At 33.2% G+C, this 19,918-nt stretch overlaps 1 protein-coding gene across 3 annotated transcripts in view; it reads left to right on the forward strand.

Moving 5' to 3' along the window:
* Nucleotides 1-19,918, forward strand: part of CSMD3 (CUB and Sushi multiple domains 3) — a 1,326,016-nt gene that overhangs the window by 180,875 nt on the left and 1,125,223 nt on the right. For all 3 annotated transcript variants that reach the window (XM_061122845.1, XM_061122846.1, XM_061122847.1), the window contains exon 3: nucleotides 14,411-14,523. In XM_061122845.1, the coding sequence (XP_060978828.1) occupies nucleotides 14,411-14,523 (113 nt within the window). The remainder of the gene's footprint in view (nucleotides 1-14,410; nucleotides 14,524-19,918) is intronic.

Genomic DNA, 19,918 nt, shown 5'->3' on the forward strand with positions numbered 1-19,918 from the left:
ATTTTTTTTTTTTTCTCTTTAAAAGGTGTTTATTGATCATATACAAAATAAAGAAAACCTTATATATCACAAACATACACTATGTACAGCAATAAATACCCGGGGCCTGGCCCTGCAGCCATGATATTAAAAGATGGTTACTCCTTGGAAGGAAAGTTATGACCAACCTAGACAGCATATTAAAAAGCAGAGACATTACTTTGCCAACAAAGGTCTGTCTAGTCAAGGCTGTGGTTTTTCCAATAGTCATATATGGATGGAGAAGGAAATGGCAACCCACTCTAGTGTTCTTGCCTGGAGAATCCCAGAGATGGTGGAGCCTGGTGGGCTGCCGTCTATGGGGTCACACAGAGTCAGACACGACTGAAGCGATTTAGCAGCAGAAGCAGCAGCATGTATGGATGTGAGAGTTAGACTACAAGGAAAGCTGATTGCCGAGGAATTGATGCTTTTGAACTGTGGTGTTGGAGAAGACTCTTGAGAGTCCCTTGGACTTCAAGGAGATCCAACCAGCCCATCCTACAGATCAGTCCTGAGCGTTCATTGAAAGGACTGATGTTGAAGCTGAAACTCCAATACTTTGGCCACCTGATGCAGACTCATTTGAAAAAACCCTGATGCTGGGAAAGATTGAAGGCAGGAGGAGAAGGGGATGACAGAGGATGAGATGTTTGGATGTCATCACTGACTCAATTGACATGAGATTGGGTAAAGTCCGGGAGTTGGTGATGGACAGGGAGGCCTTACGTGCAGCAGTCCATGGGGTCGCAAAGAGTTGGACATGACTGAGCGACTGAACTGAACTGAACTGAACATTATTTCATTACTTAAAATACTTCTGCTGATTTGAAATGCAAGCAGCCAAATAAAGTATTTTTTGATGTAAATATTTTAATTTTAGAGAGATGTTTAAGCTTTTGTTTCAAGATAATATGATTGTCCTTGTTAACTAAAATTAAATTAAGCCACATATGTACATGTGGTAATATCACATTTGATTTAATACATTTACAGCAATAATAGGCATCCAAAGGTTCAGGGACTATAATGAGTTCAGATGCAAAAAATTATTCAGAATTGTGTTAAAACTATATAAAGTTTTGCATTTGAGATAGGATATTTTATATGGAACTGTGTTTTTACCCAAGAAAAGTAATGTTAATACAGTGATCTAATTCTATGATCAACAAGATAGTTAATCTTTATTAACTGTAACAGAACATAAAGCATTTATTTAATATCTTATGCTTTCCTCCTCTAATATCTTTTGTGATAAAAATGACAAAATAATTTTCTACCTATGACCAGTCCCTTTTCCCAGTTGTTTTGTATCAGACAGGATACAATTGGAAACACAAAGAGAATTAAATATGAGAAGAGAGTTTTAAAAGGCCTAAAGAGATGAAACCAGATAATAAGAGAAGTAATTCAAAAACTATTTAGTATATGAAGGAATTATAGCTCAAAAAACAAAACAAAACAAAACACTGGGGAAGGTCGGGATATGCAGAATGCAGGGCACACTGACTGCTGGGCAATGAAGAATGCTGGTCTATGGAAGGGGGCGGCACTTAGCGGACACTGGGGTAAAGGAGGTGGGCCACTCAGCACATGCTGATCCCACAGAGGATGAACCGCATGACTGCTTCTAGGTCCTCCAAGGAAGGATGCTTTCAGTATCAAAGCTGGGACCATCAGAGAAATGCAACCATTTCCATAGTTGCTGTCAGGAGCAAAAGAAGAGAAAGGAAGAAAAAGGCCGCTTTCCCATTTCTTCTCTCACCAAAGGTTCCTAATATTCAGAACTAGTCAGGAAGGCTCCTGTCACAGAAGTCTGAACAGAGTATGGAAGTATGGGGTTGGGGATGACGAACAACCAATAAATAACTGGCTCTTTCCAGTTATTTTTGCCTTCTTTTGTTTATTTTAGTTTTTTCCTTTTTATTTTCCCTTGCGTTGATTCATTGCAAAGTGGTCAGAATGAATGTAGTATATTGTATTAAATTAGAATAAAAACTACCTAGAAAGCTAGGCTGGGTGCAAAGATGAATGATCATCAAGCAAGTCTATGTTTATAGACTTTATTTGGTATGTGATTATGAGTTATTAAAGGATTATAAATTGCAAAGCAAGAAAGTACGAAGGTCAAGTATTCATGAATTGTCACTTTCGGAGGCCTGTGGAGAAGACTTTAAGATTATAGGCATGTAAAACTAGAAGCAGAAGGACTTCTCCTAAGTCTATCAAAAGAGTTTAGATAAGAGAAGATGAGGGTCTAAATTTAAGCAGAGCTAATGGGAATGAGGGCTTTCCCAGTGGTTCAGCTAGAAAAGAATCTACCCACAATGCAGGAGATGCAAGTTCGTTCCCTGGGTTGGGAAGATCCCCTGGAAAGGAAATGGCAACCCACTCCAGTATTCCTGCCTGGGAAATCCTATGGATAGAGGAACCTGGCGGCTTACAGTCCACGAGGTTGCAAAAGAGTTATACAGACCTAGAGACTAAACAACAATGGTAATAGAGATCAGTATCTGGAATTGAAATCTACTTTATACACTTTGCTTTCTATTTTAATGTGTAACATTCAATTAGAATTAGAATACACAACATTTTTCTTTATTGGATTGCTCTACATTTCTATGTGGTAAAACACTGTAGCCATTCCAGAGCACAAGCATACCTCAGAGATACTGTGGATTTTGTTCTAGTTCACTACAGCAAAGCTAATACTGCAATAAAGCAAGCTACATGAATTATTTTGTTTCCCAGTACATATAAGAGTTACGTTTACACTACACTCTAGTCTATTAACTGTATGAGAGCATTCTGCCTAAAAAATATACACACCTTAATTTTAAAATATTTTGTTGCTAAAAAATCCTAACCATCCTCTGAGCCTTCAGCGAGTAGAAGTAGTAACATCAAAGATCATTAACCATCATAAAACATATTAATGATTAAAAAGTTTGAAACAATGCAAGAATTACCAAGATTTGACACAGAGACACAAAGGGAGCAAATGCTGCTGGAAAAAATGAAGCCAATAGATTTGCTTGACACAGAATTACAACAAACCTTCTAGTATCTACAGAGTGCGATAAAGCAAAACACCATAAAATGAGCTGTGCTTGTAACATAGTTTTAAAAATGTTTTGGTTCATCTCTATCTTGTTAAAGATACTGAGAACATATGTGCTTTAACAGTAATAATTCTAAAATTTGTCTTAAATTAAAAAAAAAATCTACTTCCCCTTCTCAAATTATGAGAGCCTCTTCTTTGTTATGACACTATTCATGCATTGTGGAGGCAAACAATTTCTCCATCCTGGTAGTGCTTATAATCTAGTAAGAACAGATGGGCAATAAATAAGGAAACAGATTAGACAGATTGTGATAAGTGCTTTTGTCATTGTTAGACTTTGGACATCTCTGAATCAACATATATTTTCAAAAGATCACTCTGGTGATGGAGTTGAAGGCATACTGGGAGAGGGGGCAAATAATGGTGACTTGGGTTGTGGAAGAAGCTGAGGAAGTAGTGAGGAACCATCAAATTTGGATATACTGTGACATTAGAAGACAGAGATTCCACTGAATTATTAGACACATGAAAATGTGTGAGATAGATATCAAGGAAAGCTATAGAGCTTTTGGGTTACACAGCAAGAAGACTAGAATTTACTGAAGAGACTAAGAAAGGGACAGACTTTTGAACTGAGGGCTTCCCTGAGGGTTCAGATGGTAAAGAATCTGTCTGCAGTGCAGGAAACCCAGGTTCAATACCTGGGTCAGAAAAGATCCCTGGAGGAGGGAATGGCCGCCCACTACAGTATTCTTGCCTGGAAAATCCCATGGACACAGGAGCCTGCCGGGCTATAGTTCATGGACTCGCAAAGGGTACGACACTACTAAGCAACTAATACTTTCGCTTTCAGTCACTATAGGAAACAGAGGGGAAGAAAGAAACCTGCTAGATGTCACACAATAGCAAATGGCAACACTGTGATTTATTCCATGAAGTCCAGCCCCAGTGTTATTATTTAACATATTGATGCTAAATGAGCCTGGGTAGGTTAATCATCAAAATAATTATGGTAAAAATAATACTTAGCATGTACTAGGCACTGTGCCAAATTTTCACAAGCATTATCCCACTTAATCTTCACAATATGACAATCAGATAACTCCTAGTATCACCTTATGTTTTCCCTCATTTATTGGAATAAAGTAATTTACCCAATATTAAGTTACTCACAAGCCACAGAATATGTGTTATCCAGTTGTATACTCTAGAATCCAGGTTCATGGTCACTAACTTCAACTGCTTCTTTTTAAAACCCTCAAACTTTGGAAATAAAATATTCATTAACAATTGCAGGTGTTTATGCAAGATGGGGACAATGTAAAATATATTTAAATGTCTAACACTGATTAATTGCCCAAAATAATTTCTCTGTACTTTTTTCAATGGTTCAAATGGACTGCCTTTGGAATGATGGTGACTTATAGCTTTAAAAATAGATGACATAACATATTATAAAAATGAGGAAGAGAGGACATTATAGAAATTTTACAGTATTTTACAGTATTTGTAGCTGATAAAGAATAAATTGAAAATTCTTGATAATGAATTTCATAGTTTCTAGATAAAATGTTGATCCTGAAGATACAATTTAAAGTCACTAGAAAGAATGTGTTTGATGTGAATGCAATGACTCTAGATATAGTGAGTTGAAGATATGCTCAAGCTATGTTTTTGACGGGAAAAAATCATTTACTCCATGGGATAGTGGCTTACACTCATAATTCACATCCTGTCTTATGCAATTGTTTTCACTGACAAAATCTAATAGAGAGAATACTGTTGGCATAGAGAGGTATTCAAGCAAGTGTTACAGGCACTTCGATTCAATGGAAAGAATAGAAAAGAGTAAAAATGAATGTTGGTTGCCTATTCTTCTATCTATATCTTTGTTGTTCAAAGTCATATCTATATCCTAATTCTTACCCATCTGTATATATCTATATCCATTTCCGTATCTAAATCTGTACCTAGCATATGTTTCCAATACTGTGAAATTGTGTTTCTCATACATGATGCCTTTTTTGGGAATTTTATATTTGATAGAAGCTACAGCTTATTCACTCTCAACAAATGATGTAATCACTCAAATATTGCCTTGGCCATCTTTTCCTCTACTATTACAATTATTTTCCTCTTGACATAACCATGAATTATGGTGCTGTACTTCATGTACCCCAGTGTCAATAGGATGTGCATGATTTATTCTCACAGAACAGTCATTAAAGATTTATTTGTTCCGTGCTTTTCTTTATTTCTGTTTCAGCCAAGAATTCCCTATATATTACCTGGATCACTTGTAAGAACTGTATAACCAAAGTAAAAGTGTAAGATAATTCAAATCCAAAAGTCTTACTGCTAGTAATGAGAAATCACCATGGGAATGCTGGTTTTATCATATCATTTATCTTAGCCTCAGTATGCTGTTGAGTGCAGATGAAAGCACAATGAACTTTGAGTCATAGCACTAATGAAATTAACATTTAGTAGCTATTTCTTAGGCTCCAAAAAATACAGCAGGTCACTTATGTGAATTCTCTTACTTAAAAATCACAAAATTCTGGGATTTTGTTAACATTACCAATTTTTAAATATAGGGCTCTCTCTCTCCCTCTTTTTACCCTCCTCATGTCTGTTTTCCCTCTATCTCACTATATGTAGTAATATGCTAATAGCCATTTAATTAAAACTGTGACTTTTATATTAATTCTTTTAACTAGAGCAAGTTTGAAATACTGTAATCAGTTGATAGGAACTATATACATATATATATAGTCAATGTTTACATTTGACTTTAATTACATTTTTAAAGATAGTGTAGATCTAATCATACTTCATGCTCAATTCTCCCAGAAATAATAAGATCTTACTGTTAAAAGTTGATAAATACATTTAGATAATGATACAGGTATCATCTTTATCCCCCAATCTTGATGTTTCAAAGGTTTCCTTTATATTAAGCTGTAAAATGGCATTTTCATTACCATTAATTTAAGAAAATTGTATACAAGCCACCAATTATTTAAGAAGCATATGCACTGACATTTTAATAGACTTTCTGGTAATTTAAATTTCTATCAGTTTTGCATAAATTACCAAATAATTATTTTAGTACTTTTCATTAGAGTCAATAATATAAAGTTACAAGTTAGTCATTTCATTCTCTCTGTTACTACTAACTCATTAATGTATGAAATATCATTAATGTTTCTGAATCTTTTAAGAGGAAATGCTTAAATAATGTTTTCATCTAAAAGCAGGCATTAGAAGTGATAGGACTGCTTGCTTTAAGTGTGTGAATTTTAGAATATTCCACAGTTTCTGATGAGTGTTTTGACTGGTAAGTAACAAAAGGCTGAAATATGATTAGGGGTGCATGTGGGATTAGGGGAAAGGTAGAACAGGGGTTATACATTAGAAACTGTTAAGAGTAAGATGAAAAACAACCAACACGTTCTGCCCTTCTGTCAAATGAGAGAATCTAGTGGAACAATGGCTAAAAAGTTGTTCAAGACAAAACATTTACCAAATACAAATGTGAAACAGAGGAAATGCTATGATTTTTTTCATGAAACTAAATGTATGAAAAGCAAATTATTGTTCTTTAATCCAAGTTTACTTGCAGTTTTAAACATCAAGTTTATGGTGAGAGACAATATTGTTGTGATAGCATACCACAAAGTAGCTATGTAGCAAAATTAACATATTTCAACACTTAATTGGCCGTTCCTCAAATTTTAACTTTTATAAAAAATCATATCTGAAGGAAACTTACATTGCATAATTCAAGGACTTAACCCTGACATATGTGTTTGCGAATCTTATTTAGTTTTCCTAATAGAGAAATATCTTTGCTAACCACTAATAATCTTTGCCATAAAGGTTTTAAGATATACAGATGGTGATCCCCTATTACTTTCCTGGCATTTAATTTAATGACTTCAAGATTATTATACAGTTTTTAATCAGACTCAACTACTTAAAGGTACTATGTGGGTAAAATCATGTTTTTATCTATTCCAAATATTTGTTAAGAAACTTATATGGGCATTGTGGAGAAAAAAAACTGAATTACACATTCATTTTGCCCTCGTGGAAAAGTCATTTTCCCTATGGGAAAATCATAGGGAAAGAGAAATAGACTGGGGATGGGAGTTACGGGCCTATCTTCGCTCCACTGCCTATCAGTTATCTTGATTTAAACAGTTTACTGATCAATTCTGAACTGTGATTTCTTCCGTTTCAATTCAGGGAAAAGAAAACTACACTTTAGTATTCTTTTCAAAGGAACATAAAATGTCATTCACTATGTAACCTTATTATATATCAATAAGAAGGGAATATAATTGACAAAGTAATAAAACAATATATGAAAAACTGTTTCTCAGATATCTTAATTCCATGGAAAATACACTTATCCATAAAACAGTATATACTTATAGTACATAGAAAATGTACTTTTACATATGCTTAAAATATGTGTATATTAACACATATAATCCATAATTTATATTTGATATAAATCATATTAGCTTCACCTGAAAAGTGTTTTTAAATTACATAGTTACTTCCTAAGAGATGTCTCAAACATATTTACATAAAATATATAGTCTCCCTGTAACTCTTGATATTAATAACATGATAAAAAATAACTCTGAATAAGAGTCTCTAAATAGACCAGTTGAATTTTCTTAACAATCGACATTTCTTTACAGTCTTATGATTCTTTAAAACACTATTCCAAGAACACAATTATTGGATTGAAAAGGAAAATATTATAATGTTTTCACATTCTCCTATCATTCCAGTTCATTAATTTAACCATGTAAGTGAGCCTCTTAACATGCAGTGCTTTGCACGAAGCACTAGTGATAAACTATTGAGTACCAAACACTGCCTTCAGGAAGTTTTTGCCCAAGGAGAAAGAGAGATGCATAATAACTAATCACACATAAATATTAAATTATAAAATGAAGTCTTGTAAAGAAAAGTAACTAATGGGATTCATAACTGAAAGTTTGTTTTCAAATCAATCATGCAATTTATCACAGAAGGGAGTAAAACAAGTTACTGGAAATCCTCATAATGGTACAACTATCCAGAAAATAAGTTTAAAAACACATCTTTCCTCACTTACTGAGATGAAAAAGACTTAAGTCTCCCATTATGCAACATGCCACTAAATGCTGAGTATTTAAAGATAATTTCAGAAAACTTGCTTTTCATAAATGGGAAAAAATTTTCATATTGTTCTCTATCATGGAAACTTTAATGATAATGATAAAGGTTCTAAATATTGTCTAAATTATTGGATTACTTAATGTATCTGAAGATGAATAAAAATCTGACATTGCATGTAAAATAACGTGTGTATGTGCATTCGTACTTCAAATATTTACTATTTAGATTTAATTCATGTGCCAAAGAAAATGGGACAATGAACAGGGTGTTCACTAAAAAATGGGACACAAAAACATGCAATATTCTTGGACCTGGTTCTATTGTGAACTTGATCATGTTGTTTAACATATCCCAGTCCCTTTTGCCCTCTGAGGATAAAATTGCATGTTTTACCTACAGAGAGAGGTTTTTAAAACATTATATTCAAATAAATGCTGCATCAATAGGTTCTGTATCTACTTATTTTATATGATGTCATAGGCGTTTCTGTAACTTACAGTGGTCACTAGGTTCCATAGGACCTGTATTTTCATTTGTAGAATAAGTTAACATTTTAGTTACATTTAAAAATGCTTATTTAAAAGCCCAAAAAGAGAGCTATGTGTTGTTTTCCTATTATTGATGCAACAAATTACTGCAGACTTAGTAGTTTAAGCAACAGAAATTCACTGTTTTGCAGTCTGGAGAATTGAAGTTCAAAGTGGATTTTACTGGGCTGAACTCAAGGCGTCAGCAGGTCTGCATTTCTTATGGAGACTCCAGGAGAAAATCTGTTCCTTAGCTTTTCTAGCTTGTAGAAGCTCTTGTCCTTCTTTGACTTGTGTGCCTGTTCTAGCTTCACAGTCAGAAACTGCATCACTCTAAGCTCTGCTTTCACTGTCTCTTCTACTCTCTCTCTGATCCTCCCACCTTCCTTTGATAACGATACTTGTGAATACTTTGGCCCATCCTGATAACCTAGGGTAATTTCCTATTATTAAGACTTTAACTTAATCACATCTATGGAGTTCCTTTTGTCATATAAGGGGACATATTTAAATATCCCAGGGATTAAAGCCCAGGCAATTTTGGAGGGCTATCATAGTATAATATCACATATACTATCATAAAGTCTGATTATAAGGCAAAATATGTTTTCAGACTTTGTTGTTACAAAATCATTTGCCTTTTGTTTTCCATGACAATCTTTCTTCCTTTTCTGAAAGACACTCTGAGCATTTAAAGTGTCAAATACTTTATTTTTACATCTTTAAACTAAGAAATAATGTTGAAAAACTATAGAAAATTAGTTAACAACTAATTAATTACTAAATTACCCAGAAATTGTAGTACTATGTACATTCTCAAGAGAAATACACATAAATGCTTACAAAACATGTAATACATGTGTATGGCAATATTATTTAATAAAGACCCAACTGGATAAAACAAGTCCACCAACAATAGAATGGATAAATAAAGTATATTCATAAAATGGAATCCTATATAGCAATGAAAGTTAAGTTTCATACTACTGCTACAATAATACAAAGGTAATGTTGAGTCAAAGAAGACAGAGATAAAATAATTATATGATTTCATTTAGATAAAAGATTTAAGACCCAGAAAGCTGGTTTGTTTCATCCGAAGTCAGGTAGTGGTTGGTATCCTTGGGATGGAGATAGTACTGAGTCACAGGGAGCACAACTGATACTCAGTATTGCTTGCAGTGTTTTATTTCTTAATTTGAAACATGTATAATCAGTGATAATTCAGTAGCATATATACTTCTGTCTTGTATAACCATCTGTATTGATAGTGTAGTTCACTGAACATATTTATTATCAAAAAACAAGTTTATAATATTAGATTATAAAAGTATATTATTTTATAAAAGTATTATTCAAGTATATCCTGGTTATAAATGATACATTGTTTTAAGAATGAGAATACCAAAACCCTGAGGGTAAAAAGATGTTCCCGTCCAATTCTAATAAAAGAAAGTTGTAGATTTATTACTATTAAATAAAATAAATTTTAAGATCAACTCATTTCAGAAACAGAGTGACAACAAAATGTCTAGTTCACTGAGAAATATAACAATAATTTAAACTTCCATATACCTAATAATGGATCCCCCAAAATATATTTTGAAATGAACATAGCTACAAAGAAAAATATAAAAACTTATAGTCATATTGGGAGATTTAAGCATATCTCTTTCAGGGTCTAGTAACAGCATTTATAAATAGTCAGCACAGAGATGATCTGAATATTAACAAATTTATCCAAAAGATATACTGAATACTGCAACTAGCCCCTGATATATACCTATTATGACATGCAGAAAAATGATCTCAGAATAATGTCCCCTCAGAACCTGTGAATATGCTATATCACAAGATGAAAGAAGCTTTAAAAATGGAATTAAGATTACAGATATTATAATAGGAAGATATTTGAATTATCAATTTGGACACAAATCTAATTATATGAGCATTTAAAAGCAGAGAACTCTCCAACTAGATGCAGAAGAGTCAGAAAACTTCCTCCATCTGGAGACAGAAGAGGGAGCGGCAGAAAGATGATGCTGAAAGATAAACTAAAGAATTTGAAGAATGAGAACCTGGACTGCCATTTCTCACTCTGGAGATGGATGAAAGGAGCCACAAACCAAGAAATGCTCGCAATTTCTAAAAGCTGAGAATGACCCCAAGCCAATAGCCAGCAAGGAAATGAGGTCCTTAGTTCTACAACTTCATGAAGCTGAATTCTGGCAACAGCCCTCTGAATTTGGGAGTGGAAGCAGACATAACTTCAGAGTTTTCAGAAAGCAAAGCGTTCAAGTTGACATCATGATTTCACCCTTGTGAGACTCTAAGCAGAGAATCAGTTAATTTACACCTACCTAGACACATATACCTGTGAGATAACAATGTGTTAAGTATGTGTTAACTTGAACTAGGAATAGGAAAATAATATGCTGTCCTTTATAAGAAAACTAAGTACATAATCAAAAGTCCCAATATCTGACCATAAAGAAAATTTGAATGAATTTTAAAGGATTAAATTCATACATAAAATGTTATCTGACTGTAATACAAATGAGAAACACATTGGTAAATATATATATATATAACTAAAGCAACCCATATTTTAAAATTTAAGAGAGGTATTTCTAATCACAGACAAAGAGGAAATCACAAAGGAGTTTAGAAAAAAGTTCACATAAGTCCCTTGTGGAGCATAGTTTATGCAGCAAAAAGAGAAAAAAAATTAAAGCCAATGCTTATTAGAGAAACTGCTATGTAAGTGTTCAAGAGTGGATTCTTTTGCATTTTTTTTTTTTAATTGGCTGCACAGATCGGGGTGTAGAATCTTATTTCCTGATCAGGGATCAAACCCACTTCCCCTGAAGCAGAACCACCAAGTCTTAACCACTGGACTGCAGGAAAATCCCAAAAGTGGACTTTCATAAGGCTGTTGATGAAGATCTACTGAATAAAGTACATAGAACCCAAATGTTCATCAACAGTGAGTGAATCAATTAACTGTGGTATATTTATTGCAATAGATTCCTATATAATAGTGGTTCTTAAAATGTGAACCATGTATCCTTGAAAACAGAATTTTCAGGGAGTCCATAAGATCAAAACTATTTCTATAATACTTTTGAAAGAAAAGTGAAAGTGTTAGTTGCTCAGTCATGCTCTGAACATTCAGGCTCCTCTATTCATGGAGATCTCCAGGCAAGAATATTAGAGTGGGTAGCCATTCCCTTCTCTAGGCTATCTTCCTGACTCAGGGATTAAACCCAGGTCTCCCGCATTGCAGGCAAATTCTTTACCATGTAAGCCACCAGGGAAGCCCCATGATACTGCTGAGGCATTTTTTACTTTTTTTGTCTGTGTTGACATTTGCCCTCATGTACAAAAGTAATGGTGGGTATAAAACTGCTGGTGCATTAACACAAGTCAGTGACTTCAAACTGTATTAGTAGTCACTAGTCATTGTATTCTTTACTGCCACATACTTGTAGTGCAAAAAAAAGAAAAGAAACCTAGTTTTTCCTAAGAATGCTCCTGTTAAAGTTATAACTAATTATTTTATTAAATGTCCATCCTGTAACACTCCTCTTTTTAACAACCTGTGTGAAAAAATGGAAAAAAAAATGAAAAAAACAAAACTTCCTTATGCCTACCAAAACATGATGGTTGGCTGAAGGAAAAACAGTTTGAGCTGTCAGCAGACTTAGCCACATTTTTCATGGAACAACATTTTTATTTGAAAGAATGACTAACAGGTAAACTATGATTAGTTACACTTAGGCATTTGTTATCTATTTCCCCCTTGCCCGTCCAAAAAAAGAAAAAGAGCCTCACTTGTTACTTTAAGAAAAACAACTGGCAGATTTGCTGTCAATGATGAAATCTGAGTTTTCAATTAAAATCTTAAAATTTTAGAAAACTTCAATCCACAACTATAAGCTTTAGAACGTCACCAAATTTAAAGATTTTTCTGGTTAGTTCGATAGAAATAAAAATAAAGGTGATTTTTAAATATTTTATAATGAAATAGATCAATATATATCAATACTTGGAAGATCTCTAACTCAGTGAACCAATATATTCCAAATGACCAGTGTATACATAATGTTAAAAATGCATGAGTAAATATAATCTATTACAATAGCAAAGTGAACCAAAGTAATTTAACGTTACAGAGTACAAACAATAAACTGATCCAGTTTGAATTCAACATTGTAACTGTCAAGTTTTTAATGTAGTATCAAAGAAGAGCAACCATTTTTACATACAAAAGCTACTAGAATACTCTTCCCTTTTAAAACTAAATACCTAAGTGAAATCACTTTACTTCATACCCTTCAAGCAAAATAACATATTGCAAAATATTCAGTAAAGGAGCAGATATGATAATCTAGCTATTTTCTACTAATAGGCCAAACATTAAAGAGATTTGCAAAAATAGAGTACAATGTATTCTCATTATTTGCTTTGGAAAAAAGCTATTTAATATTAAGATATTACTTATGTCAACATGTAATGGGCTTATTCTGGATATTTTAAAATAATCAATGTACATTTTAAAATGTTTCTCAGTTTTAACTTAAATAGAGTAAATATTGATAGATCAAACCCATAATATCTCTGGGGTTTTTAGTAAATTTTTAGAGTAAATAAACCCAAGACAAACAAGAACTTATGCTATTCAGAAATAAAAATTTATTATAATTTCAGTACAGACTAATCTTACCTATATAATGTTGTGCAAAATAGCAAGTATATTAAGAAATAGTATAATTCCATTGCATAAAAATTTCAATTCTTACACTTATATTAAAAATAAAAAATAAGAATGTGATGTAAAAGGCAATTCATAGAAAAATTTTTAAATAATTTATCTTCATTAGTTTTAGGAAAATTACATCCCATGAATGTGCTTTTTCTTATTTTTAATTTTTCTTTTTTGGTTTATAAAGTGTCAATTGTAAATTACCTTTTATATAATTGAGCTTATAATTATATGCAATAAATTATTAGCAAAATAACTAGTAAGTTATGGGCAAAATATCAGACAAATATTTCTTATGCAAATTATGAATATTAACCAAAAATAATTCACAACTATTAGTTTTAATAGAACCTCCTAGAATCTGTTAAAACAAAGTCACTTTTCATTTGTGGACATTTGTTTCATAATTTCATATTTAGATCACATTTCTGTTTTTAATATCAAATTTCTCTAAATATTTCCCACTCTTTATATATATTTTAAACAATCAGGAAAATGATTTGACAAAAATCTCTTCTAAATGTTGTTAAAATCAGCAATTAAAATGTACACAGAAAATCCATAGCCTCATAACTTATTTCCCAAAGTTTGAATTGATCAATATCCTAATGTAAATGATATATGTAATAGATATGACAAGCAGTAATAATACACACACATAAATATATCTATATATACTTATAGTAATTACTTCATATGAATGACATGTTCAAATCAACATGTCATAAATTAATTCACACCACACACACACACTTGTACAAAACTTGGGGATTTGATAAAAATGATTTTTAATACTCTTTCAGTTCTATTAGGTAAAATGTCTATAACTAACAGTTAATTCCATTTATGTTTCAGGTTAACAGGATTCCATCTGCCACCACCAGTAACAAGTACCAAATCTGTATTCTCACTACGTTTGACCAGTGATTTTGCAGTTAGTGCTCATGGATTTAAAGTATACTATGAAGGTAAGTGATGGTAATATAAAAAGACCATTGCCCAACTTAATGTAACAAAACCAAAATTCTCAACGGTAAAAATAGAAGAAAAATCACCAGGACAGAAGATATAGCTCATCATGTTATATCAAATCTTATACCAAGATTCACCTTCTCAGTAATCACCAATACATAATAAAAAGCTACACTTAGTATGCTTTAATGCTTCATTGCAATGCGCCCAGACAGACAAAAAGTTTTCCCTTAAATCTTAGGAGATGAAACCATGGCATCATTATAGGTTTTAGCGTTAATAAAAGAGAACAAAATGTGTCAGTGAAAGGAATCTAGGCCTAATTTGAGATTCATTCAGGCATAACAGACTCCACCCTATTCTCTGTATTTTGCCTATCTGCCATAAAATAAACTGGTAATTTGGGTTCTCCACAAGTTAGAATCAAGAGAAAAGTCCATTAAGAGTCAAAAGTTGACATTTTTCATTTTAAACCAGTCTTTTCAGTTCCACAGATCCATAATTCCTTAATCAGAAAGAGGAAAACAAAGAAACCTTAAAAAAAAATAGAAGTTTGAGGCCATTAATAATCTTTGTATTTCTTTATCCCACATAGTATGGGTACTTATGTTTCATGATACAAATATTGTTTGATAATGGGATGATATCACAGGCTCTGATGATGGTGTTAGAAATGCACAGAATCTACATTGTTTTCTCTTTTTGAAATGAAAAAAAAATTATGAAGGCAAAAATAAACTTTTCTCATGTATGTGCATGTGCTCAGTTTTGTCCAACTCTTTGCAACCCCATGGACCATACCATCAGGTTCCTCTCTCCATGAGATTATCCAGGTGAGAATATTGGAGTGGGTTGCCATTTCCTCCTCCAGGAATGTGTTCTCAAGGGTTTATATATTGAGGTCATGTAGTTGTCATTTCTTTTTTATGTGATTTGACAAAATTTCACCTAGTTAGGGAAGGGTATCTTTTTTACCCATAGAAATAGCATGACAAAATTCAGCTCACGTCCCCAGGACCACATAACCAGAATATACCACAGTAAATCTAGCATCACGGTAAAAGATATACAAATACAGTAGCAAGGGTGGTTACTTTCTAAGCACATAGTAATTCAAAATATGTTTAAAGAGCACACTAGCAAAAAAAAATCATATATAAAATAGATTGATTTAGTATGAAGGTTAATAGTTTGCATGGGCGGGGGGAGTTTTAAGCTAAGAATTTCATCTAGTGCTTCCACCCTAGGGAAAAAAGCACACTCTAGCAAACAATTAAGGAAAAATATTTTATCTTTTTGATGCCCTAAATAATGCCATATCACAGTAGTTGTGATGATGATTTTCTACCTAATATATTTCTGAACTGTCTTTCTCTAGCAGGGGAGGATGCATTCCATGACTTAATTTCCTACATTGTAATAGTAATAATTACTTTTGAAGGTGCTTTCACAATAGCTGAATACTTTTAACTTGGCAACTTAATTCACACTTTCAAACACTATAAAACGAAAGTTTAATTTTAAGTGTAATTTTGGCAATATTGAAGGGGCTAGTAATACAATAATTTTATATTAAAGGCTCCATAATAGAGAACTTGAACTCTGCTCATCAAAGTATAAAGATATTTTAAGGTAGTTTATTCTTTCAGCAAGTACTAGCTATACTGAAATTGTAGGAACTTGGAAGATGAATTATAATGTTGTCATACTTTCTAGTTTGACTATCAAGTTTCATGAAATAGTCTCAAAAATATTTTCATAGCTGTCCATTGTTTCTACCTATACAACATTAAATTTCTGTCTTTTCTGCCTCAGTGAAAATGGATTCATATTTCTTCATGACATGTAAATGTATGTATGGGAGATCCTGACTTAAAATATTAATACAAGGTACTAGGCAACCAAGTAGTATTGAGGGATTGGTTATCAAACTGCAGAATATCGTCAGGTATTGATTTGTGATGGGAATCTTCTAACATGTAATATTAGTTTTCTGTGGCTACCATAGAAAACTGTAGCTAAAAAGTCCTGGTGGTCTCTGCTAGTCCTCTGCTTAGAGTTTCATATGGCTGAAATAAAAATGTCAGCCAATTAGGCCCTTATCAGGACTCCCTGGAAAGTACTCATTACCCAGTTTCTAGAGGCCTCTCTCTTCCTTGCAAGTAAGACCACATTTGTGAGCTAGTCACTGGTGCAATGAATCCTTTTCATACTTGAAATCTCTCTGACTTCCCCTTCTTAATTCATCGCTCTACTACTTTCTTTCCTCATTCATCTGTGACTTTAGCTGGAGAAATTTCTCAGCTTCTAAAGGCCAACGTCATTAGATTAGCTTTGATTATCCAGGTAGACCCCATTTCCCTATGTTCAAATCCTCAAGCATAATTCACATAAGCATAACCCACACCTGCAGATCTTTCTGCAGGGTAATACTCACAGATTCCGTAATTCTGGGGTGTGGCAGGGTACTCTGGGCTTGTGCATGTTTAGTCGCTTAGTCGTGTCCGACTCTTTGTGACCCTGTGAACTGTAGCCTACCAGCTCCTCTGTCCAGGGGATTCTCCAGGCAAGAATATTGGAGTGGGTGGCCATGCCCTCTTCAAGGGGATCTTCCTGACTCAGGGATTGAACCTCTATCTCTTAAATCTCCTGCACTGGCAGGCAAGTTCTTTACCACCAGTGACCCCTGGGAGGTTAAGTTTCATTAATCCTACCACACCACATGCAACACTATGTAACATTTTAAGGAGGGAGTAGCTACTATTGTTTATTTAACCACAGACAATGACACTATCAAGGCCAACTGGTGTATTGTGAAGTTTAGAAAACTTGGTTTGAAATGTCAAAGCCTGTCTTCTAAATGTACACCTGTGCATGCATCATCAGAATGATCCTAATATCTGAATCTCATTTATCATTTCATCTCCCTTTATATAATCATTTTTTACACTAATTATTTTATCTTCTAAACTTTCCTGAGACATTTGCTATTGTGTACTAGAATTTATGAGATCTCTATTTATTAATGATGTTTGTGCTTTTATCTGTATTTTTCAAACTGCCAATACCAGACCACATGCACTAGAATAATCTGGAGAATTTGTTAAAATGTAGGATTCTTGGTTCTAGTAACATATCCTGAATCAGACTGTGGAGTGAAGCCCTGGAATATGCATTGCAATTGCAAATCCAATGCAGAATAATTGATAAACATAAGTCATCTGTGATTTTCATAGATTGTCTCTTTTGTTACAAACTTCTGTTGCCTTGCTTCAGCCCATTTACTTTAAAACTGTGGAAGGTGATGTCCCTGCACAAAGTTTTATTTAGTTTCAGAGCTCTTAACCATTTATCAGCAATACTTTTCTTTTAAACTTTTTGAAGTTGAAGCTGCAAGGTATTAAATTTCTGTGGCAAATTTTCCCCATTAATACCTAGATGCATATATTTTTACTTTTCCTCATTACTGTCTATCATACACCTGAATTTATTGTCACTGTTTCTCAAAATTTGTTTCATAGAACTTTGTTTCCATGGGTTTCTTAAGATTTTTTAAAACAAATGATTACAATAGTGTTCTGTGAAACAATACATTTGAAAAAAAAAAAAAAACAGTAGTGCATACGAAGTTGAACAGCCAAAGAACCATCTTCCAAAATCTGGTCTGGACAAAACTGGTAATATCTGTATTCTGTGGAGCACACAATCAAAATACTCTTTTGTCTTTCCAGATATGCCAATCAGTATTCTAAATATATTCTAGTTTTTGCTAAAAGTTATTTTGTACAACGGACTCCTTTTACATTTTACTCCTTTCACATTTTATATATTATATGAATTGGTTAGTTTAATGTCTGGGAGAATTCCAATGCATACTGAATAATTTCAGTATGTGTCAATAATCCAATTTAACAACCAGAAATTAATATAAAAATTAAAAGTTTTGAAAACCACTTCAAACACAAGGTAACTATTATGCCATAATGACTACTGATGTGTATGACTAAGTAATTAAGAAATTACAGAGATAGAAGTCTCTGCTTTAGAAAATTTTTTATTAAATCAATTTTAAATTTTAATTCAGAAATAAAAAAGTCTGTTATAATAACAGTACTACTACCATGTAACATGTAGAGAGCGATTTCTTTGTGTCAGTCACAGAGCTAAACATTCTACACGGATTTCTGTCACTCTAGAAAATTATGAAAAAATTGTAATGAGAAAGAGTTACAGAAATAAAGCACTAACCTTAAGGTAAAAATATGCTTATGTGCCCTGGAGATATAAACTATATACATTTTAGAGACTTACTTTATATCTAAACCACAAACTAATTTCATAATAGTTAAACACATATGACCACATAGAATTTAGTGTAAAAGAGCATTACAAAAATAAGAATTACTGATAATGCTGTGTATTAAAACAAGATGAAACATAAAACTTGAAATATATTTTTGCATATATTACATGTGACCTATATATATTCTGTGTCCCTTTTAAACAATTCACATACAGAATAATGTTTACACTATTTGCTATTCTATTTTAGCTACCCATCACACATGTTTATTGAAAAAATTTACTTGAAAATGTCAAAGGACTTCAGTGAATTTTAATTTTAGGTGTTATTTTTTATTCTTAAGCTTTAAAAATTTAAACTGCAGTAGCATGAACTTTAATGAAGATATTACAATAGAGAATGAAGTCAATTATGCTTCTAGCAAGAGAGTTGAATTGTAGCAAGAGATATTTATACATTAAAATTATATATATAAATAGTTTTCTAGCAATGAATACATTAGGTTAAGAAAAGAAGTTTATGAATCATGACCTTAAATACTTTAAAGAATAAAGGAGATCATATTTTTGAAACATAATATAAGGAGATATATGTAGAAACTTTTATTTTATTTTGGTCTCTTGATCAAGTTCAAACATTTTGCCTTTAGGGTACCATTAAAGTGAAAGTTGCTCAGTCATATCCAGCTCTTTGTGACCCAGGCCAGAATACCTGGGGATCTTCCCAACCCTGGAATTAAACCCAAGTCTCCTGCATTAAAGGCCTATTCTTTACCAGCTGAGCCACAAGGGAAGTCTGGGAAATCTGGCTATTTAGGTCTTGAGATATCTTAATCTACTGTCAAGTTTACTTCCCCTGGGTAACTCCTCCCTCCTCCTTGGGTGGAGTCACAGGCAGAGGATGAGATTATCTTCCCATCTCCTCCCTCTATTGGTATCCACCCTGTGTTCCAGCTTTTCTTGGTCTCATTAGCCACCAATGGCCAGGGGCAGGAGGAGGAGGCACAGATGGCACCAGGGAGCTAGGGTGAGGCCCTGTCTCCCTCACTGCCCTTTCATATCACCCCCTTTACAACCAGGTTCTCCCTC

Source organism: Dama dama, chromosome 21, assembly GCF_033118175.1.
Source record: "Dama dama isolate Ldn47 chromosome 21, ASM3311817v1, whole genome shotgun sequence".
NCBI lineage: Eukaryota > Metazoa > Chordata > Mammalia > Artiodactyla > Cervidae > Dama > Dama dama.